This window comes from Triticum dicoccoides, chromosome 3B (assembly GCF_002162155.2).
Source record: "Triticum dicoccoides isolate Atlit2015 ecotype Zavitan chromosome 3B, WEW_v2.0, whole genome shotgun sequence".
In the NCBI taxonomy this organism is placed as follows: Eukaryota; Viridiplantae; Streptophyta; class Magnoliopsida; order Poales; family Poaceae; genus Triticum; species Triticum dicoccoides.
Genome location: NC_041385.1, coordinates 674527751 through 674554204, shown reverse-complemented (window position 1 = coordinate 674554204; position 26454 = coordinate 674527751). Strand labels below are relative to the sequence as shown.

Below are 26454 nucleotides of genomic sequence, written 5' to 3'. Positions count from 1 at the left end.
TGCAATGGAGATCACACTGTTTTCTATAAACATTCCAAGCAACAGATTACTATTCTTGCAGTATATGTGGATGACATCATAATAACGGGAGACAATGAAGAGGAGATTGGAAGACTAAAGAAATGCCTAGGCAAAGCATTTGAAGTTAAGGATCTTGGTCAGCTAAAATATTTCCTGGGTATCGAAGTTGCAAGATCAAAGAGGGGAATAGCCCTGTCTCAGCGGAAATATACCTTAGAGCTCCTAAGTGATATGAGAATGCTTGGGTGTAGAGCAGCCCCAACTCCCATTGAACAAAATCACAAATTGACAGCACAGATGGGTGAACAAGTTAACAAAGCAAAATATCAACAATTGGTTGGCAAACTTCTATACTTGTGTCACACTAGACCAGATATTACATATGCAGTAAGTGTAGTAAGTAGATATATGCATGACCCCAGAAGTGGACACCTTGATGCAGTCTATAGAATCATGAGGTATCTAAAGGGCAGCCCTGGTATGGGACTCTGGTTCAAGAGTAATGGCCATTTGAATGTTGACGGTTATGGCGATGCTGATTGGGCTAGCTGTCTTGATGATAGACGATCAACCTCTAGCTATTGTGTGTTTGTTGGTGGAAATTTGGTATCATGGAGAAGCAAAAAACAACCGGTGGTGTCAAAATCAACTGCAGAAGCTGAGTAAGCAATTTGGAGGTTTCCTGTCAGCACAAGGCATAATGCACCAAACATCATGTCCAGATACCCCTGCTCAGAATGGTGTTGCAGAAAGAAAAAACCGACACATTTTATAAGTGGCTCGATCACTTATGTTCACCATGAATGTGCCAAAATTCTTGTGGAGTGAAGCTGTCATGACTGCAACGTTCCTGATCAACCGGATGCCTTCAAAAATGCTTGGTATTAAGTCCCCATGTGAGATGCTATTTGGGGAGAACAAATTCTCAGTTCCTCCGAAGTAATTTGGGTGCACCTGCTTCGTTAGAGATCATAGACCAGCAGTGGGAAAGCTGGATCCACGAGCTGTAAAATGCATATTTGTTGGATATCCTGCAGGGCAGCGAGGCTATAAGTGTTGGAGTCCTGCTGAAAGGCGCACATTTGTAAGTATGGATGTCACCTTTCGAGAATCTGAGCCTTTCTATGGTGAGAAGACAGATCTCAGCACTTTATTCGAAGAACTTGACCACTCATAATCTATGCAGGGTGGTCAAGAGGGGGAGTGCAACTTGAGTGGTGAGTGCAGCACCAATGGCGACAAGGAGCAGCCAATACCAACCCCGAAAATAGTGGGATCCTTCATTCCAGTTGTAGTTGATGGGGCTGAACAGCAGAGGTGGCAGAGACCAAATGAGGAAAGGAATCCTCAGGTGTATACAAGAAGGAAGAGAGTTGTGGAGGAACAAGTGCATGAGGAGCAGTCAAAAGAAACTATGGAACAGGGGGAGCAGTCAGAAGAAACTCAAGTGACAGGAAGCTCATCTGAAGTGGAGTCATATGAAAATTCAAGTACTGAAGAAGCATCACCTAACCTGCCAATTGCTCTCAAGAAGGAAGTAGCAAGGAAAACTTTGAGCAAGGGCAATCTTGAGCATGACATCAGTAATTATGTCACCTATGAAGCCCTATCACCTTCATTTAGAGCATTTGTCGCATCCCTTCAAGTCGTGATTGTTCCTAAAGACTGGAAAGAAGCAAGACAAGATCCAAAGTGGTGTGAAGCCATGAGGGAAGAGTTGGAGGCCCTGAGAAAGAACAAAACATGGGAGCTAGCGACTCTTCCATATGGGAAGAAGGCAGTCAGTTGTAAGTGGATCTTCACAGTGAAGCAGAATCCTGAGGGTAAGGTTGAGCGTTACAAGGCAAGACTGGTAGCCAGAGGGTACAGCCAAACGTATGGTATTGATTATGACGAAACATTCACCCCAGTTGCAAAGATGAATACAGTGAGGATTCTAATCTCATGTGCAGCTAACTTTGGATGGCAACTACACCAACTTGATGTAAAAAATGCCTTTTTACATGGAGATCTACAAGAGGAAGTCTACATGAAAATTCCTCCTGGACTTTCTACACCTGGGACTGTTGGGAAGGTTTGTAGATTGAGAAAATCTCTCTACGATTTGAAGCAATCGCCAAGGGCTTGGTTTGACCGGTTCAGGCAAGCAGTTTGCAGTATGGAGTATAAACAATGCAATGGAGATCACACTGTTTTCTATAAACATTCCAAGCAACAGATTACTATTCTTGCAGTATATGTGGATGACATCATAATAACGGGAGACAATGAAGAGGAGATTGGAAGACTAAAGAAATGCCTAGGCAAAGCATTTGAAGTTAAGGATCTTGGTCAGCTAAAATATTTCCTGGGTATTAAAGTTGCAAGATCAAAGAGGGGAATAGCCATGTCTCAGCGGAAGTATACCTTAGAGCTCCTAAGTGATATGGGAATGCTTGGATGTAGAGCAGCCCCAACTCCCATTGAACAAAATCACAAATTGACAGCACAGATGGGTGAACAAGTTAACAAAGCAAAATATCAACAATTGGTTGGCAAACTTCTGTACTTGTGTCACACTAGACCAGATATTACATATGCAGTAAGTGTAGTAAGTAGATATATGCATGACCCCAGAAGTGGACACCTTGATGCAGTCTATAGAATCATGAGGTATCTAAAGGGCAGCCCTGGTATGGGACTCTGGTTCAAGAGTAATGGCCATTTGAATGTTGACGGTTATAGCGATGCTGATTGGGCTAGCTGTCTTGATGATAGACGATCAACCTATGGCTATTGTGTGTTTGTTGGTGGAAATTTGGTATCATGGAGAAGCAAAAAACAACCGGTGGTGTCAAAATCAACTGCCGAAGCTGAGTATAGGGCAATGTCTCAAGGGCTGAGTGAGATGTTATGGGTAAGAGGCCTTCTGCTTGAGCTGAAAGTGCTCAGACAAGATCCTCTGAATGTGTGGTGTGACAAGAAATCTGCAATCAGCATTGCTAATAATCCAGTGCAACATGACAGAACAAAACATGTGGAGATAGACAGATTCTTTATCAAAGAGAAACTGGATGCAGGAATCATCAAGATAACTCATGTGAGCTCTGGACAACAAGTCGCCGATTGTCTGACAAAAGGTTTGGGAACCAGGGAGAGCAATCTTGCTTGTGACAAGATGGGCATGATAGATATCTATCATCCCTCTTGAGGGGGAGTGTTGGGCTGTGTCTTATCTGTATTTCAGTGTGTGTGTGTGTGTGCGCGCGCGCTTATGGCCCATGTGGCCCATGTGTCCCATGTGGCCCATGTAACCCTGCAGCCTATATATGTGCTGCCCCCTTGTACAGGAAATCCTAACTCCAATAGAATACAATACCAGGCCATCTTTCTATCCCAGCCGCCACCCCTCTCTCCCCTGATTCTACATCAGCTGGGAAGTAATTCTGGGTGTCGGAGGTCTAAGAAATGCTTATGTTGGTCTCGCAAGTGCAGAGCTTCCTTTGGCTAAATAATCAACCCGTAAGGGATAATTTGCCGGTTGAAGGTTAGTGATTTCTCATTACTTTTTCCTTTCTCAACATTACTTTTCCGAAAGATGTCGTACTTTCATTTTAGATAATGCTGTCACCTATGGGTGTGATGTTTTCCTGAGATGTTGATAGATGCAAATACTCTAATAGAGTATTAGTAGTTTGCACCCTTTTGTAAAGTCAGAACTCACAGGATGTTCTATATAAAATTTCACTTTAGAAACATGATTCGAGTTTGGCAACCTGGTAACCAGGAATTAAAAAACAGGAAGACTAAAAATCTGACGTCAGATTTTTAGGTGTGTCAAATCGAACGTTTTTCATGGCAATTTACATTGGCGTGATGATGTCAAATTTAGTTTGCAAGCACGGCAATTTCATGGCAAAAAATGAACTGAGGCGGATTTGCCATGCTTACCAACTAAACTTGCCATCCTCGGCGAACATAATTTACCATGAAAAACGTTCGATTTGCCATGCCTAAAAATCTGAGGTTCGCTGGATATTCAGGTCCTTAAAAATACAATAAACTATATATTTGCTTGTAGAAATGTTTATGTATGATATGACTACTAGAACCAATTTTTAAACACTGTGCAGAAATATTATGACCAAAAAAGGGAAATAATGTTGTTTTATAGCCCACACATGGATGCCTTCAGAACACTCTTTCCTCACATGATTTTGAATTACTGAGCTTATTTTTCTTATTTGATTTTTGTCTATGAAATCTGGATAAGGCTCACCACAACAACTGCTGGAACCATTTCTTTCTCATCCACCTGTAGATCCTGTTAAATGTATGCCTAGGTCGTAATCTGATGAGCTTATCTTTGATGAACAGAAGCAGCGGAACGTTTGTCGCATCATGAACCAGCAGCATACATGTGGTGTTGCAGCCACAGTTGAAACAATTTTGCCCCTCTTCCGGAGTTAGATAAGTACATGTTGCACAAAGGACTAGTGGATCTTCCAATAAGGGCAAACTATGTTTACTATGGTCTTCGTACCGTAGGCTCCCGTCTAAGACTACCCAGTGGAATTTTATGTATGTATGGTTGCAAAGATCTGTCCAGGGTCTTGCGAGGCTGTTGTGAATCTGTTGTTTTCCTGTTGTAATGATCCTAGTGGATCAGTGTGTCCTGTAATTGCCATGTTGAGTGGTAATGAAGGCATCCGATCAATCCGTAGGCAAGATGGTAGACCTATGGCTGTGTTTTTAGCGTATATCTGCTGCATCAGGTGAATCCGTAGGCAAGATGGTAGACTACTATTTTGCTGGAAATGTTTGCTGTGGCGCGATGATATAGGTAGCGAGCGATGTAGGAATTATTTTGTTTCGTCAGCGCTAGTGAAGAGCTGATCAATTTTGCTTCGCGGCAATAAAATATATCTTGCGGTAGAAGCTCCAATTGGGCGTGTTTGCTTTATCGAGCCATTTGTCTCCTACTCCTTCCGTCCGAAAATACTTTGTCATCAAAATGGATAAAAAGGGATATATCTAGAACGAATATACATCTAGATACATCCCCTTTTATTTATTTTGATGACAAGTATTTTTGGACTGAGGGAGCAGATCCAACATTGTGTGCCTGGCGCCATTTTGGAAAGGAAAAAGTGCCAGTTGCTTCGTAGTTCCGTGTTTGGATAAAATTTTGAGTTAAATACACTACAGGTGCCTCAACTTGTCGTGCATGATCAGTTTAGTGCCTAAAGTTGCAAAATACATGAAATTGATGCTCGAACTTGTGTGGTTGTGTAAATACGATGCCTCCATCTGTATCTAGACATGCGTCTAACCCATGTGGCGTGCCAATGTGGCAGTGGCCCACTTGTAAGTGGCTGAGAGCGGGGAATGCGCTAGGTGGCCGGCGCATGAGGATTTTTTTATAAAACCCCCTCATGTTTTATTTAATCACGTATGTAAACATGAAAATTTAGAGAAAAAAATTGCGTGAGGCAAGATTGATCATGAGACCTGGTGGTAGCAAATTATAGTGCACTCGCAGGTTGTCTACGAGGACATACTCTAGTCATCTAAAATTAACGATGTCGAACTATATATATTGCATTGCTATGCGAAAGGTAGCATTGAAGCACATGTACATTGTGTTGCTTGTTTTGAAGTTCAAAGAAACGGATTTTTACAGCTAAAGAAATTCTGAATTTTTTTGCGCATGCACCCACAGAAGTGTAATATTATTTTTTGAAGTTGTACTAACTCTGTACTAAACTAGCATCAATTACTATGGATCCGATGGAGTAATAATAAATTAAAACTTCCATAAACTTAAACAAAGTTTTAGTGCATTTGGAAAAAGTTCATCACGTGCACTAAAAATTCACAATGTGTATTAAACAAACTCAATGTGTATTAAAAAATTATTATGTAACATGTTAAATAATTGTATTAAAAGTTCAACTCAATACTTGTTAATACATGTTGAATAGTTTACAAATACTATGTTGTCAATTTGTTAAAATTTGGTTATTTTAGAAATACAATGAAGATAAACAATGATTGTGTGTGTGCTTGTTGTCCAGAATGAACATACATAAATTTATAAAAAAATATTGGTTCAACTATTTAAAGCCCCATAAATTCTGAAAAAGTTCATGCCTACCTCTTCAAAGTACACAATAATGAAAACAAAAAAAGATTTAAAATACTGAATAATTGCATGTTGTATTTTTTGTATGTGAAAAATTATGTGTCATGAAACAAAACAAGAACTTTGACAAAATAAAAATAAAACTGATAGATAATGCATTATGAAAATTGGAGAGCGATACGTGATAGATAATGCATCATGTTAGTTCTCGCTACCATACGTTGTATTTGAAGTCTTTTTTACGTGATTAAGTAAAATATGAAGGGGTTTCTGCAAAATAAATCCTCATGCATGGAGCACCCAGCATGTTCCGCGCTCTTAGACACTGACAGGTAGGCCACTGCCACACTGACATGCCACAAGGCTGGACGTACGTCTGCATACAGATGGAGGCACCGTATTTGCACAACTAGACAAGTTCGAGCACCGATTTCGTATATTTTACAACTTTAGGCACTAAACTGACCATGCAGGACAAGTTGGGGCACCTCTAGTATATTTAACTCTAAAATTTTCTTGGGTTTAGTTCAGCTGATGTTCATGCGACGTGGATCAGCATATCGTTACAATGATTTTCCATGTCAATGTCATGTGCAATCAACCAGGCCGTTTGCATGTCACAGGCCATCTGTTCATCTCCCCGGGAAGTGGAGGCGATTGACTGCTCCAGTTCCGGCTCTCGAAGAGACGCAGACCAAACTGCCGCAGCTCCGTTTCCCAAGCGCACGCATGCAGACGTGTGAACGTGCTCTGGAATCACGCTGCCATAACTTACACGCCAGGAGGACGAGGGGCCGGGGCAGTCCTCCCTTACGAATTCAACCTCTTTACGCCCTTGTCCTCCATATATAGCGAGTGGACTGGAGGGCGAGTGCTAATCTGACACCCCAATTCGCTCCCCAACACATAGTATCAAATTTCAGTCAAGTTCTGCCCATCTGCCATGTCATTTGCCGGCGTGTCTCTCGTCGGCGACAGCAAGGCCGTCGGCCACGCCATCGACATCCCCAGTGCCAGTGGGTACCACCTGCTTGTGGTTAACCGCTACTTGCACACCAAAGCCACTGTATCCAATGGCACGAAGATCGTGTCTCTCCCTTTCATGATAGGAGGTCATCGTTGGCGCATAAGCTACTATCCTAATGGCGACCGCTCAGAGTGTGCGGACTCAATATCTCTCTTTCTATGTCTTCTTGATGAAAATGTTGCAGAGGCTCTGAATGTGCAGTCCATTTTTAGTTTTGTCGACGAGCATGAGAAGCAAGATTCAACATATATTCGTGCAAGAAAGGCAGATAACTTCTCAAGCAGTACTACATCTTGGGGTCGCCGGTGTTTCATAAAAAAAGACGCTCTTGAGAAATCAAAGCATCTAAAAGATGATTGTTTCACCATTCGATGTGACCTCGCCATTGCCACCACAGTTGATCTCTTCATCAAGGTACCACCTTCTAGCATCAAACAGCATATCACCAATCTCCTCATGTCCAAGGAGGGCACTGACGTAACATTCATGGTGTGTGGTGAGAAGTTTGCTGCCCACCGATGCGTGCTTGCAGCTCGATCTACAGTCTTCAAGGCGGAGCTGTTTGGCTCCATGAAAGACAACACAATAGCAAGTGTCATAGATGTAGAAGACATGGAAGCGAAGGTGTTTAGGGCCTTGCTTGACTTCATTTACACCGACTCATTGCCTGAGATGGAGACGGACACGGGGGATGAGGAAGAAGCCCAGGAAGCATTGTGGCTGCAACACTTGCTCGCAGCGGCGGATAGATATGATCTCCAGAGGCTGAAAGCACTGTGTGAAAAGAATTTGTGTGAACACGTAGACGTGAGCTCAGTGACAACTATTCTTACACAAGCTGAGTAGCACAACTGTGGTGGATCGAAGGAGGTTTGCTTTGAGTTCATCAAGACTCCTGCTAATTTGAAAGAGATAACTGCGGCTGATGGCTTGGAGGACATAACTAGAACCTGTCCTTCTCTTCTAAAGGAGCTCATTGCTAAGTTTGCTTCGTAAAATCTATAAAACCAGTAAGTTTTTACCGTATCAAAAATAACCTGTCCTTCTCTTCTAAAGGTTGCATTTTTTATTTCTTTGCACCATTCGGTATGACTTCATGTTGTGGCAGAAATTTAACTGGATGCATAATGTGCGCTTTGGCCAAAAAAAAATGTGTCTTTTCTTAATCAGTTGCGACATGAATCTTCTTTTTCTTTCCTTCAGGTGCGAACTCAGTTGGCATACAGTCATGTTGACGGGAGACCTGGACAGTCTAGCTTCATGATGATGCCCTCCAGTTATCAAAGATATCTGCACCAAACTTTCGCTGAAGGATGTCATGGGTTTGTTCCTTTGTTCCTGTCTGTAACATGTGCTCAAGAAGGTGTATTTTGGTCTAGAGAGAGATCAACTGCAGATATGTATGAGGAATTCCAAGATGCACCACTACTATCGACTCATTTTTTTTTGGAAAAGGGATATAACCCCGGCCTCTGCATCAGAAAGATGCATACGGCCACTACTATCGACTCATTTGATTTTGGTTAGAACAGTTTGGCAACTCAATAGCTTGTACTGCATCGGTTTCAGTATTCCGTGACTTGCTACTTTCAAATTCGATCCAAACTGCAGATCGAGTCAGTTATTGTGAACTGGACGATCAAGATTTATTTTGGTGTCCGGCCCGCTGCCGGAGCGCCGCGTGCCATCAAAAAAAGAAAAAGAAAAACTTATCCGTGTCCTGATTGAGAGCCTGCTAGTTAAGTTTCCTTGTTTATAAGTTGTTTGTGTACGCGTGTGTTGGTGCAGTTCATGTCCGTCACGGCTTCAAGTTACTAGAATCCTATTGTGTTATGGTGCTGTATGTTGGCGTCTATACACACAGGAATCATGATGTGAGTCAACCATTGACAGAAGCAAATAGCTTGGCAGAGGACCAAATCCTGTTCGTCCCGGGTGCGTCTGTCTTCGTTCGTGAACTCTGACGAAGTACTTGTACACGAGCGTCGGCGGAGTTTGCGGGGTGCGTCTGTCTTTGCTCATCTGCCATGTCATTTGCCGGCGTCTCGCTCGTCGGCGACGGCAAGGCCGTCGGCCATGCCATCGACGTCTCCACGACCAGCGGCTACCACCTGCTCGTGGTTAATCGGTACTCGCACACCAAAGCCACTACACCTAATGGCAAGACGATCTTCTCTCTCCCTTTCATGATAGGAGGCCATCGTTGGCGCATCTGCTACTACCCTAATGGCAAACACTCGGAGCATGCCGACTCTATATCTCTTTTTCTTTTTCTCGATGGAAATATTGCTGAGGCAGTAACGGTGATGTACGACTTTAGTTTTGTCGACCAGCTTGAGAAGCAAAATTCGGCATATATTCGTTCGGTAGAGCCAAACAATTTCTCCACTACAATTCCATATTGGGGTTACAAGAGTTTCATGAAAAGAGACGCCCTTGAGAAATCAAAGCATCTAAAGGACGACTGCTTCACCATCCGATGTGACATCACCATTGCTGGTACCATTGATCTCTTCATCAAGGTACCGCCTTGTAGCATACAACAACATATCAGCGACTTCCTCCTGTTCAAAGAGGGCACTGATGTGGCATTCAGGGTGAGTGGTGAGATGTTCGCTGCCCACCGATGCGTGCTTGCAGCTCGGTCTGCAGTCTTCAAGGCAGAGTTGTTTGGCCCCATGAAAGAGAGCACAACAGGAAGTGTCATGGATGTAGAAGACATGGAAGCAAAGGTGTTTAAGGCCTTGCTTGATTTTATTTACACCGACTCACTGCCCAAGATGGAGATAGACATGGGGGATGAGGAAGGAGAAGCCCAGGAAGCATTGTGGCTGCAACACTTGCTTGCAGCAGCGGATAAATATGATCTCCAAAGGCTCAAAGGACTATGTGAAGAGAAGCTGTGTGAACACATAGATGTGAGCTCGGTGACGACTATTCTTACTCTAGCCGAGCAGCATAATTGTCATGGGTTGAAGGGGGTTTGCTTTGAATTCATCAAGACTCCCGCCAATTTGAAGGAGATAACCGCGGCTGACGGCTTGGAGGATATAACTAAAACCTGTCCTTCCCTTCTAAAGGAGCTCATTGCTAAGTTCGCTTCTTAAAGTCTATAAAAGGTTAGTTTTTACTGTATTTTTCTAGATACACTTTTTTCATATCTATGTTTCTAGGTTGTTCATGTGTGCTTTGGCCCAAAAAATGATGTATCATGCTCATCATTTATAAATTTTTATTTCCCTGTTTAGAAAAGCAACAGAGTCATGTGTTGCACTCTGCCTTTTACTAAACATTGCGTCATTAGCCTTATTTTCCTTTCATTCAGGCGGCAAAAAGCCATGGTGATGGGTGTGCTGGACAGTCTTGCTGCATGATGCTCTTCGGCTGTCAAAGATATCATCGCCAAGCTTTCGGCTAATGGATGACTAGTGACGGTTCCATTGTTACTTCCTATATGAAACTTACAATCAAGAAGCAGGGATTTCAAAATGCATCAGTAGTATCATTTGGTTACGGTTAGAACATTTTTGGCAACTGAACCGCTCGTGCTCCATTTGGTTACAGTATTCCTATCCAAGCCATGTGGCTTACAGTACTTTCAAATTCAATCCAAGCTGTAGACTGAGTCAGTTATGTAAATTGAACGATCAAGATTTGTTTCCTTTTTGTTTGATTGAAGCGAGAATTTTATTGAAAGCTTCAATCGTGCCATTGTCATGGTCACCCGAAAGAATTCCCACTTCCTGTCACCAGCCAAATATACATCTTAGGCTGGTCGTAATGGAAGTATCATACTACCTTCGTCCTAGTTTATTGGTCCTCATTGTATTTTATGCCAAATTTTGACCATAGATTTAACTAACAAAATGTTCTTGCATGTCATAAAAATTTATATCATTGAAAGCTATGTTCAAATACATGATGGGGTGCGCTACGCGTTCACCGGCTGATCTTTTTAAAAGATCGGCCGGGCGCAAGCCGTCAGATTTGACGCATCGAGTGGCCGAGCGTTATCATCCACCACTGCAACACATGCTTTGTTGTGAAAATTCGTTGCAACAGACATCTTGCTGCAGAATTTTCAGCAACAAATGTCTTGTTGCAGTTTTTTTACAACAGACATCTTGTTGTAGATATTTTTTAGAATTTTTCTACAACAACCCTCTTGTTGTGGATTAATTTTTTTTTTGCAACAAAGGACTTGTTGCAGGATTATATTTCTACATAATGAAGTCACGTTGCATCACAGTAGCCGTGCGCCGTCAAGATTTGCAACAACACCGTTGTTGTTGAAAAGATGCTTGCACTTGCCTTTATGCCGAGGACGCATGACACGCAATGGAGGCGGCGGACGCACCGTGGTTATCAGTCGGCCGAGGGCAATCGTTTCCCATACATGATACTATGCACTAGGGATGGTATCATACACTAGCATCATATGCATGATACTAATATATGATACTCCCAATCCCCATTATGACCAGCCTTATTTCATTGAAGATATTTTTCTTGGTTTTAGTTCAGTTGATGTTCATGCACCCTGGATCAACCGTGGTTCTTGATGGCCCGTTGCCACACTTTTCATCAGCATAACATAGTAGGCCGTTGCGAATAAACCTGTGGTTGGATAGTTAGGTAGGCAGACCATGGTTCAAGTCCTGGTGCTCGCATTTATCCTGTATTTATTTCAGGATTTCCGGCAATGTGTCAGTGGGAGAACACGTTCCTGTCGACTATGAGGCGCTTCCGATGACTTTCCTAAAATCTTAAGATGATACGTCGGCTCGGTCTTCCGATGGTGCTCATAGGTGTAGGATGTGCATGTGTGCGTTCATAGAGGTGAGTGTATGCCCGTATATATGAGCGCTTGTGTTTGCGATGCAGAGTATTAGAAAAAACATAGTAAGCCATCTGCATGTCAGTACCGGCTTTCGGAAGAGACGGAGACCAAACTGCCGCAGCTCCGTTTGCCAACCGCATGAAATGTGCTCAAACGTCTGCTAGTTAAGTTTCCTTGTTTATAAGTTGTTTGTGTACGCGTGTGTTGGTACAGTTCATGTCCGTCACGGCTTCAAGTTAGAATCCTATTGTGTTATGGTGTTGTATGTTCGCGTCTATATATACACGGAAAGCATGATGTGAGTCAACCATTGACAGAAGCAAATAGTTTAGCAGAGGACCAAATCCTGTTCGTGAACTCTGACGAAATACTTGTACGAGCGTCGGCCGAGTTTCCACGATTTGGACGCACGAGGAAGACTCGAGCGGCAGTACTGACGAGTTCACCCACGTAGTCCAGTTCATATTTCAGTTATATATTCTGCTCATCTGCCATGTCATTTGCCGGCGTCTCTCTCGTCGGCGGCGATGGCGAGGCCGTCGGCCACGCCATCAACGTCTCCGCGGCCAGCGGGTACCACCTGCTCGTGGTTAACCGCTACTCGCACATCAAAGCCATTACACCTAATCGCAGAAACATCCTCTCTCTCCCTTTCATGATAGGAGGTCATCGTTGGCGCATCAGCTACTATCTTAATGGCGACCGCTCAAAGTGTGCGGACTCTGTATCTCTTTATTTTCTTCTCGATGAAAATGCCGTGGAGCGTCTGAAGGTACAGTTTGGATTTAGTTTCATCGACGAGCTTGAGAAGCAAGATTCAACATATATTCGTGCAAAAAAGGCAGACAATTTCTCCAGCTGTCACCCCTCTTGGGGTTACAGGAATTTCATGAAAAGAGACGCCCTTGAGAAATCAAAGCATCTAAAAGATGATTGTTTCACCATCCGCTGTGACGTCGCCATTGCCACGACAGTTGATCTCCTCATCAAGGTGCCGCCTTCTAGCATAAAACAGCATATCAGCGACCTTTTCCTGTCCGAGGAGGGCACGGACGTGACATTCATGGTGTCCGGTCAGAAGTTCGCTGCCCACCGATGCGTGCTTGCAGCTCGGTCTGTGGTTTTCAAGGCGGAGCTGCTTGGCTCCATGAAGGAGGGCACTGTAGCAAGTGTCATAGATGTAGAAGACATGGAAGCAAAGGTGTTTAGGTCCTTGCTTGACTTTATTTACACCGACTCGCTGCCCAAGATGGAGATAGACATGGGGGGTGAGGAAGGAGAAGCCCAGGAAGCATTGTGGCTGCAACACTTGCTTGCAGCAGCGGATAGATATGATCTCCAAAGGCTCAAAGGACTATGTGAAGAAAAGCTGTGCTCTCACATAGATGTGAGCTCGGTGACGACTATTCTTACTCTAGCTGAGCAGCATAATTGTCATGGGTTGAAGGAGGTTTGCTTTGAATTCATCAAGACTCCCGCCAATTTGAAGGAGATAACGGCGGCTGACGGCTTGGAGGACATAACTAGAACCTGTCCTTCTCTTCTGAAGGAGCTCATTGCTAAGCTTGCTTCCTAAAATCTGAAAGAACGGTCAGTTTTCTCTGTATATTTCTGAAATATGTAGCATTCGCCTTGGCTTCATGTTGTGCCACAAAAACATTTGTTCCCAAATTTAGAGGAGCAACGCACTGTCATGTGTTGCACTGTTCTTTTCTTAATATAAGTTGTGACATGAAACCGAGAAGGCCAATTTGGCTCCCGGGCTTAGCTGCACCCGCGTTGACGAAAAAAATTAAAATAAATACTAGAAAAATTCAAAAAATTCCAATTTTTTTGTGTGGTGGATAATTTGATGCGTGAGGTTCGCTGCAAAATTCAACTCGTTTGGACATTTGAGCATCTCTCGGCAAAAAAGACAAAATCAGGGTCTGTAAAAAAGTTTACTGTTCACAAACTGTTTTGACCCGATTTGTCTTTTTTGCCGAGAGCTGCTCAAATGTCCAAAGGAGTTGAAATTTGCAGCGGTCCTCACGCAACAAATTATCTACTACACAAAAAATTGGATTTTTTTGAATATTTTTATATTTGTTTTGAATTTTTTTTCTGAGTGGGAGCATCTGAGCCTGAGCTCAGATGAGGATTTTCGCATGAAACCTTCCTTTTGTTTCTTTTAGGCGGCAACTTGGGTGGCCAAAAGTCATGGAGATGGGTATCCTAGATATCACCGCCAAGCTTTCGCTGAAGGATGATAAGTGAAGGTTTCTACTTTTGGTAGTTCTTACCTGAAACTTGTTTTCAAGAATCTAAAATTAATTCTAGGGAGATTCAACTCTAGTAATGCGTATGAGGAATTTTAAGATGCACCTGTAGTATCATTTGATTTCGGTTAGAACAGTTTGGCAAATGAACAGCTTGTACATGTCGGTTTCAATATTCCTATCCAAGCCCCTTGATTTATACTCCCTCCGTCCCATAATATAAGAGCGTTTTTGACACTACACTAGTGTCAAAAACGCTCTTATATTATGAGACGGAGGGGGTAGTACTTTTATATAAATTCAAATCTTTTTTTCGAATATGCACGAGTCATATATTAAAGAAGGAAAGGCATAGAAAGCCTTGAGCAGTCATTTACAAAGGTGTGACAAACACCATGTACAACTCCACCTCACGCACGATCGCGCACGATCGCACACGCTAACTAGACTACTACTCCCCACTCGTCCACCTAACTAAGCCTGCAAACACAGCCTCTACATTGCCTTTGAAGAGCCCCGCCATCAACCAGCTTCTACCCTCGTTCACAATTCTATTGATCAGTTGACTAGCTGATGGCAAAGCACCATCGAAGACAATCGCGTTTCTATGCTTCCACAACTCCCACAACGTGAGAAGCAGTATAGCGTGCAGATCCTTCCTTGCCACATTAGCAGCCGCTTGCTTGTCACAAACCCACGGCTTGAGAGCATCCTGCGTAGATGGTGCCCACTCCGGCTTTCCCAGAGCCGTACAAATCGCCACCCAAATCTCACGAGCGAAGACGCATGTTAGCAACACATGATCAATGGTTTCCTCCTCTTGGTCGCACAAAGGGCAATTGACCTGATGTGGCAGCCCCCTCCTAGCTAGCCGGTCCGACGTCCAACATCTGTTTCGCAGGGCCAGCCACGTGAAGAATTTGCATTGAGACGGGGCTCTCGATTTCCACGTTAACTCCGTGGAGGGAATGATCTCCCTTCCCCAGAACTTCGTTGCGTACGCAGATCTCACAGAGAATTGTCCCGTCGGCTCCCAAGACCAAACTATCCTGTCCGAGACACTCTCCACCGGTTCCCACGTCTGAACCCGCTGCCATAGCTGTAGGAACTGTTGCAGTGCCACCATAGTTATGTTGGGACCAAGGCAAGCTGCCCAGGACTTGTCCATCCCCACGTGGCCAAGCATACACATCTGCCTGATCCGGCGTGCCACCAAGTCATATACCGCCGGCGCAAGCTCCTGAATCCTCATCTCATCTAGCCATCGATCTTCCCAAAATAAGGTGTTCATCCCATTGCTTGCCCTGCACCTAGTAGCCGCTTGAAAGATTTGCATCGCCTCAGATGGAACTTTGATTTTGAATTCACTCCAGGGTCTACTCCTATCCGTCCTCTGCAACCATGGCCATTTGGCCTGCATGGCTATGTTCATCCACCTCAAGTTAGGCACACCTAGCCCTCCTACCCATTTTGGGGTACACACGGTCTCCCAAGCCACCGCACAGTTTCCTCCATTAGCCTCCGCTCTCCGGCACCATAGAAATCCTCGACAAATCTTGTTCATGGCCGTCATGGTTTTGGAAGGAAGGTCCAAAGCCATCATCGCATGGATGGGCATTGCACACAGGACCGAAAGCACCAAAGTAAGCCTACCACTCTTCGGCATGAGGGCCGCCTTCCACCTTGGCAAACAGTTTGCCATCTGATCCACCAGGCACTGAAGCTGAGCCGCTGATTGTTTCCTTAGAGACAGGGGTAACCCAAGATACTTCACAGGGAAAGATCCAACGGGACACCCCAGCTGTTGACTCGCAAAAGCAATGCTCTGCTCCGAACATCGTATCGGTAGCGCAGCCGATTTGTTCATGTTAATGTGCAAACCCGAAGCCTCTCCAAATAGGTCAAAAATGCATTTGCAGATAGCGAGATCCATAGGCTCCGGCTTGGTAAACAAGACGACATCATCCGCAAAAATTGAGATCCTCTTCTTCATCCCTGATGCCGCCAACGGCTGCAAGAACCCACGCTGGGCAGTCAAAGAGCCGGTGCAGTGGCTCCATAGTGAGAATGAAAAGCATTGGTGAGACGGGATCACCCTGCCGCAAGCCCTTACAGTTGTATATAGTTCCACCCGTGTCACCATTCACCATGATGCGTGTAGTGGACTTAGCTAGGATTCCACACACCCATGATCTCCACTTGGCGCCAAAGCCTAGCTGCTCCATGACCTCCAGCAGAAAGGGCCATTGTATCGAGTCGAAAGCTTTGGAGATGTCGAGCTTCAAGAGCACAGTAGGGTTCTTCAACGCATGCAAGCGTCTGGCCATGCTTTGCACTAGCATGAAATTATCATGCAGTGATCTACCTCTGACAAAAGCACTTTGATGATTTCCAACCAAGTTTGGCAGCTCCAACACGAGCCTGGAGGCAAGCACCTTCTCGAAGATCTTGACTACCCCATGGACCAAGCTAATGGGCCTGAAATCACCCACATCTAAAGCACCCTCCTTCTTCGGTAAAAGGGACACAAGGGATTTATTGATTGTCGCCAACCCTCTCACATCACCATTGTATAGGCATGTCATTGCTGCCATGAAGTCCTCCCTTATGATATGCCAACAAGTGGCATAGAAACGGCTCGTGAATCCATCCGGCCCCGGTGCTTTATCCGGAGGCATTGACTTAATCACCTTCTCTACTTCCTCCATGGAAAAGGGCTCCTCGAGGTGCGCAAGGTCCAACCGTGGCAAACCTAGGGCCTCCAAGTTAAGTGCGTGCCTCCTCGTTTCACAGGAGCCAAAGATCTCGCTATAGTAATCATCCACCGCAGCCGCCACACTGTCCTGGCCTGAGAAGATGTTCCCATTGTGCCGCACCATCCTGATGGTGTTCTTTCTCTGCCGATGACTTGCTTGCTGGTGGAACAACCTGGTATTGCCATCCCCCTCTCGCAGCTGAAGCAACCTCGACCTCTGCCGAGCAATAGAGCTGTTGGAAATTATGCTGTTGGAAATCTTGTTTGGGTCCTAAATCCTAATTGACATGCCCTGCCCTTCTGCATTACGGAGTACTTTGCATGTTAAAGTTGCTTTTGTACGTGTGTTGTTAGTACTGTAGCAGTAAATGTCGTGTTGGCTTCAAGTTGAGTCCCACTGCGATATAGTGCCGGCTGCCCGTGCGTGTATATATATACATTAGGTTTTATATCTATCATCACTGACAGAAGCAATAAGGAAAAAGGTAAGCCGCTGGGCTGCACTGGCAAAGCACTAGCTAGATTCAGTTAGTCTGCGTGCGTCGTGTTCTGTTCGTGAACTCGAATGTGAGTGTCGATCGAGTTTCTGCACGGGCGCTTGCGATGCGATCGTCGGGCAGCGAAAACAACATATAAACTTGGATGCAGAAGGAAGGCGATGGTGGAAGTACTTCTGAATCCACTCTCTATGCACATATATGATTGCTTAACGGCTACACTAGGTGGCGGACATGCCCCATGTAGTCTTTTTTGGAGCAACTTCATTTCTCCTCTCATTCTCTCTCCCTCTATTCTAAAAGAGAAGTATATAAGAAATGGATATGCTAAAATTCTTGAATCGATCTTACAACCTAATTTATTTAATTAATGGATCAACAACCAAACAATCCATTTTATAAAAGAAAAAAAGGAGCATGATCTTATTCAAATTCAAAGTGCTTTTTAGTTTTTTAAACCAGGCTTTGATACAATTTTACGGGATTAAGCGCTATAGAGAGTGATTCTGTACAGACAATTCCTCAAACCAAGTACATACAATTCCCAATGCCCAACTTGTTGATCAAACCAAGCTTCCGTGCTTTTTAAATCACATTATTGTTCACAAATAGGCAAAGCTTGCGTATCTTTCATTGATAGAAGAAGAAAGGATGAGTACAATAGAGAATACAACAACACGTGGCATGAACGCAATAAGGCATGAGCATGGAACCCGGGGTAGAGATACAAGGGATGCTCATCCCGATCCGGGGAAAGACACAAACTAAACTCACCAAGCCTAGAACTAGAGAGGCATGCTGAACCACCGAGGATGCCACGAGCAAGCAAGATAGAGCTTTCAAGAGTGGGGACGAGTTGTGCCGCCGCCGCCATCCAATTCGAAGAACCGGACCTACGGTTTCCCCGGAAGCTCGAAGAGGCACACAGAGTAGGGCCATAGCAGCGCCTCCAAGAAGGGAAATGATACCAACGAGTGTCGTCGCAACCAACATCGGTAAGCCGAGTAAGGGTTTAGCCTGGCCTGGGTCCGAGCGAACCCATAGCTGCCATACAGGATTCGAAGATAAGGAAGTCAGATTGTCGGTCGATCACCACCTCGGAAGGGGGTAGGTGGGGTTGCAACTGCCGTCACCGAAAAACATGAGCTTTGTAACCGACTGAAGGAAATATGCCCTAGAGGCAATAATAAAGTTATTATCTATTTCCTCATATCATGATAAATGTTTATTATTCATGCTAGAATTGTATTAACCGGAAACATGATACATGTGTGAATACATAGACAAACTTAATGTCACTAGTATGCCTCTACTTGACTAGCTTATTAATCAAAGATGGTTATGTTTCCTAACCATAGACATGTGTTTTCATTTGATTAACCGGATCACATCATTAGGAGAATGATGTGATTGACTTGACCCATTCCGGTAGCTTAGCACTTGATCGTTTAGTATGTTGCTATTGCTTTCTTCATGACTTATACAAGTTCCTATAAGGCTATAACTATGAGATTATGCAACTCCCGTTTATCGGAGGAATACTTTGTGTGCTACCAAACGTCACAACGTAACTGGGTGATTATAAAGGAGCTCTACAGGTGTCTCCAAAGGTACATGTTGAGTTGGCGTATTTCGAGATTAGGTTTTGTCACTCCGATTGTCGGAGAGGTATCTCTGGGCCCTCTCGGTAATGCACATCACTATAAGCCTTGCAAGCAATGTAGCTAATGAGTTAGTTACGAAATAATGCATTACGTAGCGAGTAAAGAGACTTGCCGGTAACGAGATTGAACTAGGTATTGAGATACCGACGATTGAATCTCGGGCAAGTAACATACCGATGACAAAGGGAACAATGTATGTTGTTGTGCGGTTTGACCGATAAAGATCTTCGTAGAATATGTAGGAGCCAATATGAGCATCCAGGTTCCGCTATTGGTTATTGACCGGAAACAGTTCTAGGTCATGTCTACATAGTTCTCGAACCCATAGGGTCCGCACGCTTAAGGTTTCGATGACAGTTATATTATGAGTTTATGAGTTTTGATGTACCGAAATTTGTTCGGAGTCCCGAATGAGATTACGGACATGACGAGGAGTCTCGAAATGGTCGAGACATGAAGATTGATATATTGGAAGCCTATATTTGGATATCGGAAGTGTTCCGGGTGAAATCGGGATTTTACCGGAGTACCGGGAGGTTACCGGAACCCCCCGTGGCTTAATGGGCCTACATGGGCCCTAGTGGAGAGGAAGAGAGGAGGCAAGGGCTGGCCGCGCCCCCTCCCCCCTAGTCCGAATAGGACAAGGAGAGGGGGCGGCGCCCCCCCTTTCCTTTCCCTCTCCCTCCTCCTCCCCCCTTCTCCTATTCCAACTAGGAAAGAAGGGAGTCCTACTCCCGGTGGGAGTAGGACTCCCCCTTGGCGCGCCCTCCTTGGCCGGCCGCCCCCTCCTCCTTGGCTCCTTTATATACAGGGGCAGGGGGGCACCTCTAGACACAACAATTGATCTCTTAGCCGTGTGCGGTGCCCCCCTCCACCAAAGTCCTCGATAATATTGTAGCGGTGCTTAGGCGAAGCCCTGCGACGGTAGAACATCAAGATCGTCACCACGCCGTCGTGCTAACGGAACTCTTCCCCGATATTCTACTGGATCGGAGTCCGGGGATCGTCATCGAGCTGAACGTGTGCTAGAACTCGGAGGTGCCGTAGTTTCCGTGCTTGATCGGTCGGACCGTGAAGACGTACGACTACATCAGCCGCGTTGTTCTAACGCTTCCGCTTTCGGTCTACGAGGGTACGTGGACAACACTCTCCCCTCTCGTTGCTATGCATTACCATGATCTTGCGTGTGCATAGGATTTTTTTTGAAATTACTACGTTCCCCAACAGTGGCATCCGAGCCTGGTTTTATGCGTAGATGTCATATGCACGAGTAGAACACAAGTGAGTTGTGGGCGATACAAGTCATACTGCTTACCAGCATGGCATACTTTGGTTCAGCGGTATTGTGAGATGAAGCGGCCCGGACCAACATTACGCGTACGCTTACGCGAGACTGGTTTCACCGTTACGAGCACTCGTTGCTTAAAGGTGACTGGCGGGTGTCTGTCTCTCTCACTTTAGTTGAACCGAGTGTGGCTACGCCCGGTCCTTGCGAAGGTTAAAACAACACTAACTTGATGAACTATCGTTGTGGTTTTGATGCGTAGGTAAGAACGACTCTTGCTCAGCCCGTAGCAGCCACGTAAAATTTGCAACAACAAAGTAGGGGACGTCTAACTTGTTTTTGCAGGGCATGTTGTGATGTGATATGGTCAAGACGTGATGCTATATTTTATTGTATGAGATGATCATGTTTTGTAACCGAGTTATCGGCAACTGACAGGAGCCATATGGTTGTCACTTTATTGTATGAAATACAAACGCCCTGTAATTGCTTTACTTTATCACTAAGCGGTAGCGATAGTCGTAGAAGCAATAGATGGCGTAACAACAACGATGCTACGATGGAGATCAAGGTGTCGCACCGGTGACGATTGTGATCACGACGGTGCTTCGGAGATGGAGATCACAAGCACAAGATGACGATGGCCATATCATATCACTTATATTGATTGAATGTGATGTTTATCCTTTATGCATCTTATCTTGCTTTGATTGACGGTAGCATTTTAAGATGATCTCTCACTAAAATTATCACGAAGTGTTCTCCCTGAGTATGCACCGTTGCGAAAGTTCTTCGTGCTGAGACACCACGTGATGATCGGGTGTGATAGGCTCTACGCTCAAATACAATGGGTGCAAAATAGTTGCACACGCGAAATACTCAGGTTAAACTTGATGAGCCTAGCATATACAGATATGGCCTCGGAACACGGAGACCGAAAGGTCGAACGTGAATCATATAGTAGATATGATCAACATAGTGATGTTCACCATTCAAACTACTCCATCTCACGTGATGATCGGACATGGTTTAGTTGATTTGGATCACGTGATCACTTAGATGACTAGAGAGATGTCTGTCTAAGTGGGAGTTCTTTAGTAATATGATTAATTGAACTTAAATTTATCATGAACTTAGTACCTGATAGTATTTTGCTTGTCTATGTTTGTTGTCGATAGATGGCTCGTGCTGTTGTTCCGTTGAATTTTAATGCGTTCCTTGAGAAAGCTAAGTTGAAAGATGATGGTAGCAACTACACGGACTGGGTCCGTAGCTTGAGGATTATCCTCATTGCTGCACAGAAGAATTACGTCCTGGAAGCACCGCTGGGTGCCAGGCCTGCTGCAGATGCAATTGACGACGTTAAGAACGTTTGGCAGAGCAAAGCTGATGACTACTCGATAGTTCAGTATGCCATGCTTTACAGCTTGGAACCGGGTCTTCAATGACGTTTTGAACGTCATGGAGCATATGAGATGTTCCAGGAGTTGAAGTTAATATTTCAAGCAAATGCCCGGATTGAGAGATATGAAGTCTCCAATAAGTTCTATAGCTGTAAGATGGAGGAGAATAGTTCTGTCAGTGAACATATACTCAAAATGTCTGGGTATAATAATCATTTGATTCAACTGGGAGTTAATCTTCCTGATGATAGTGTCATTGACAGAATTCTTCAATCACCGCCACCAAGCTACAAGAGCTTCGTGATGAACTATAATATGCAAGGGATGGACAAGACTATTCCCGAGCTCTTTGCAATGCTAAAAGCTGCGGAGGTAGAAATCAAGAAGGAGCATCAAGTGTTGATGGTCAATAAGACCACCAGTTTCAAGAAAAAGGGCAAAGGGAAGAAGAAGGGGAACTTCAAGAAGAACAGCAAACAAGTTGCTGCTCAAGAGAAGAAACCCAAGTCTGGACCTAAGCCTGAGACTGAGTGCTTTTACTGCAAGCAGACTGGACACTGGAAGCGGAACTGCCCCAAGTATTTGACGGATAAGAAGGATGACAAAGTGAACAAAGGTATATGTTATATACATGTTATTGATGTGTACCTTACTAATGCTCGCAGTAGCACCTGGGTATTTGATACTGGTTCTGTTGCTAATATTTGCAACTCGAAATAGGGACTATGGATTAAGCGAAGATTGGCTAAGGACGAGGTGACGATGCGCGTGGGAAATGGTTCCAAAGTCGATGTGATCGTGGTCGGCATGCTACCTCTACATCTACCATCAGGATTAGTTTTAGACCTAAATAATTGTTATTTGGTGCCAGCGTTGAGCATGAACATTATATTTGGATCTTGTTTGATGTGAGACGGTTATTCATTTAAATCAGAGAATAATGGTTGTTCTATTTATATGAGTAATATCTTTTATGGTCATGCACCCTTGAAGAGTGGTCTATTTTTATTAAATCTCGATAGTAGTGATACACATATTCATAATGTTGAAGCCAAAAGATGCAGAGTTGATAATGATAGTGCAACTTATTTGCGGCACTGCCATTTGGGTCATATCGGTGTAAAGCGCATGAAGAAACTCCATACTGATGGACTTTTGGAATCACTTGATTATGAATCACTTGGTACTTGCGAACCGTGCCTTATGGGCAAGATGACTAAAACGCCGTTCTCCGGAACTATGGAGCGAGCAACTGATTTATTGGAAATCATACATACTGATATATGTGGTCCAATGAATATTGAGGCTCGCGGCGGGTATCGTTATTTTCTCACCTCCACAGATGATTTGAGTAGATATGGGTATATCTACTTAATGGAACACAAATCTGAAACATTTGAAAAGTTCAAAGAATTTCAGAGTGAAGTGGAAAATCATCGTAATAAGAAAATAAAATTTCTGCAATATGATCGTGGAGGAGAATATTTGAGTTACGAGTTTGGTTTACATTTGAAGCAATGCGGAATAGTTTCGCAACTCACGCCACCCGGAACACCACAACGAAATGGTGTGTCCGAACGACGTAATCGTATTTTACTAGATATGGTGCGATCTATGATGTCTCTTACTGACTTACCGCTATCGTTTTGGGGTTATGATTTAGAGACGGCCGCATTCACGTTAAATAGGGCACCATCAAAATCCATTGAGACAACGCCTTATGAGCTGTGGTTTGGCAAGAAACCAAAGTTGTCGTTTCTTAAAGTTTGGGGCTGCGATGCTTATGTGAAGAAACTTCAACCAGATAAGCTCGAACCCAAATCGGAGAAATGTGTCTTCATAGGATACCCAAAAGAGACTATTGGGTAAACCTTCTATCACAAATCTGAGGGCAAGATTTTTGTTGCTAAATTCGGATCCTTTCTGGAGAAGGAGTTTCTCTCGAAAGAAGTGAGTGGGAGGAAAGTAAAACTTGATGAGGTAACTGTACCTGCTCCCTTATTGGAAAGTAGTTCATCACAGGAACCAGTTCCTGTGACAACTACACCAATCAGTGAGGAAGTTAATGATATTGATCATGAAACTTCAGATCAAGTTACTACTGAACCTCTTAGGTCTACCAGAGTAAGATTCGCACCAGAGTGGTACGATAATCCTATTCTGGAAGTCATGTTACTTGACCATGGCGAACCTACGAACTATGAGGAAGCGATGATGAGCCCAGATTCCGCAAAATGGCTTGAGGCAATGAAATCTGAGATGGGATCCATGTATGAGAACAAAGTATGGACTTTGGTTGACTTGCCCAATGATCGGCAAGCCATCGAGAATAAATGGATCTTCAAGAAGAAGACTGACGCTGATGGTAATATAACTGTCTACAAAGCTCGACTTGTTGCGACAGGTTTTTGACAAGTTCAAGGGGTTGACTATGATGAGACTTTATCACCCGTAGCGATGCTTAAGTCTGTCCGAATCATGTTAGCAATTGCCGCATTTTATGATTATGAAATTTGGCAAATGGATGTCAAAACTGCATTCCTGAATGGATTTCTGGAAGAAGAGTTGTATATGATGCAGCCGGAAGGTTTTGTCGATCCAAAAGGTGCTAACAAAGTGTGCAAGCTCTAGCGATCCATTTATGGACTGGTGCAAGCATCTCGGAGTTGGAATAAACGCTTTGATAGTGTGATCAAAGCATATGGTTTTATACAGACTTTTGGAGAAGCCTGTATTTACAAGAAAGTGAGTGGGAGCTCTGTAGCATTTCTGATATTATATGTAGATGACATATTGTTAATTGGAAATGATATAGAATTTACGGATAGCATAAAAGGATACTTGAATAAAAGTTTTTCGATGAAAGACCTCGGTGAAGCTGCTTACATATTAGGCATCAAGATCTATAGAGATAGATCAAGACGCTTGATTGGACTTTCACAAAGCACATACCTTGATAAAGTTTTGAAAAAGTTCAATATGGATCAGGCAAAGAAAGGATTTTTGCCTGTATTACAAGGTGTGAAGTTGAGTCAGACTCAATGCCCGACCACAGCAGAAGATAGAGTGAAAATGAAAGATGTTCCCTATGCTTCAGCCATAGGCTCTATCATGTATGCAATGCTGTGTACCAGACCTGATGTATGCTTAGCAATAAGTTTGGCAGGGAGGTACCAAAGTAATCCAGGAGTGGATCACTGGACAACGGTCAAGAATATCCTGAAATACCTGAAAAGGACTAAGGATATGTTTCTCGTTTATGGAGGTGACAAAGAGCTAGTCGTAAATGGTTACGTCGATGCAAGCTTTGACACTGATCCGGACGATTCTAAATCGCAAACCGGATATGTGTTTATATTGAACGGTGGAGCTGTCAGTTGGTGCAGTTCTAAACAAAGCGTCTTGGCGGGATCTACATGCGAAGCGGAGTATATAGCTGCTTTGGAAGCAGCAAATGAAGGAGTCTGGATGAAGGAGTTCATTTTCGATCTAGGTGTCATACCTAGTGCATCGGGACCAATGAAGATCTTCTGTGACAATACTCGTGCAATTGCCTTGGCAAAGGAATCCATATTTCACAAGAGGACCAAGCACATCAAGAGACGCTTAAATTCCATCCGGGGCCAAGTCCAGGTGGGAGACATAGATATTTGCAAGATACATACGGATCTGAATGTTGCAGACCCGTTGACTAAGCCTCTTCCACGAGCAAAACATGATCAGCACCAAGACTCCATGGGTGTTAGAATCATTACTGTGTAATCTAGATTATTGACTCTAGTGCAAGTGGGAGACTGAAGGAAATATGCCCTAGAGGCAATAATAAAGCTATTATTTATTTCCTCATATCATGATAAATGTTTATTATTCATGCTAGAATTGTATTAACCGGAAACATGATACATGTGTGAATACATAGACAAACTTAATGTCACTAGTATGCCTGTACTTGATTAGCTCATTAATCAAAGATGGTTATGTTTCCTAACCATAGACATGTGTTGTCATTTGATTAACGGGATCACATCATTAGGATAATGATGTGATTGACTTGACCCATTTCGTTAGCTTAGCACTTGATCGTTTAGTATGTTGCTATTGCTTTCTTCATGACTTATACAAGTTCCTATAACTATGAGATTATGCAAATCCCGTTTACCGGAGGAACACTTTGTGTGCTACCAAACGTCACAACGTAACTGGGTGATTATAAAGGAGCTCTACAGGTGTCTCCAAAGGTACATGTTGAGTTGGCGTATTGATTAGGTTTTGTCACTCCGATTGTGGGAGAGGTATCTCTGGGCCCTCTCAGTAATACACATCACTATAAGCCTTGCAAGCAATGTAGCTAATGAGTTAGTCACGGAATGATGCATTACGTAACGAGTAAAGAGACTTGCCGGTAACGAGATGGAACTAGGTATTGAGATACCGACGATCGAATCTCGGGCAAGTAACATACCGATGACAAAGGGAACAATGTATGTTGTTGTGCGGTTTGACCGATAAAGATCTTCGTAGAATATGTAGGAGCCAATATGAGCATCCAGGTTCCGCTATTGGTTATTGACAGGAAACAG

General features: G+C 43.8%; 1 protein-coding gene and 1 pseudogene across 1 annotated transcript; both read left to right on the top strand.

Moving 5' to 3' along the window:
- The first annotated feature begins 7088 nt into the window (after nt 1-7088).
- Nucleotides 7089-10279, top strand: LOC119281803 (annotated as a pseudogene).
- Nucleotides 10280-12505: 2226 nt separating this feature from the next.
- LOC119281802 (BTB/POZ and MATH domain-containing protein 1-like) lies at nt 12506-13588 on the top strand. Its single transcript, XM_037562230.1, has one exon. It carries the CDS (start codon nt 12506-12508, stop codon nt 13586-13588), a length of 1083 nt encoding a protein of 360 aa, XP_037418127.1.
- The last annotated feature ends 12866 nt before the right edge of the window (nt 13589-26454 follow it).

Excerpts from the sequence above, each read along its gene's own strand:
- LOC119281802 (XM_037562230.1), top strand. The coding sequence starts at position 12,506 with ATGTCATTTGCCGGCGTCTCTCTCGTCGGCGGCGATGGCGAGGCCGTC.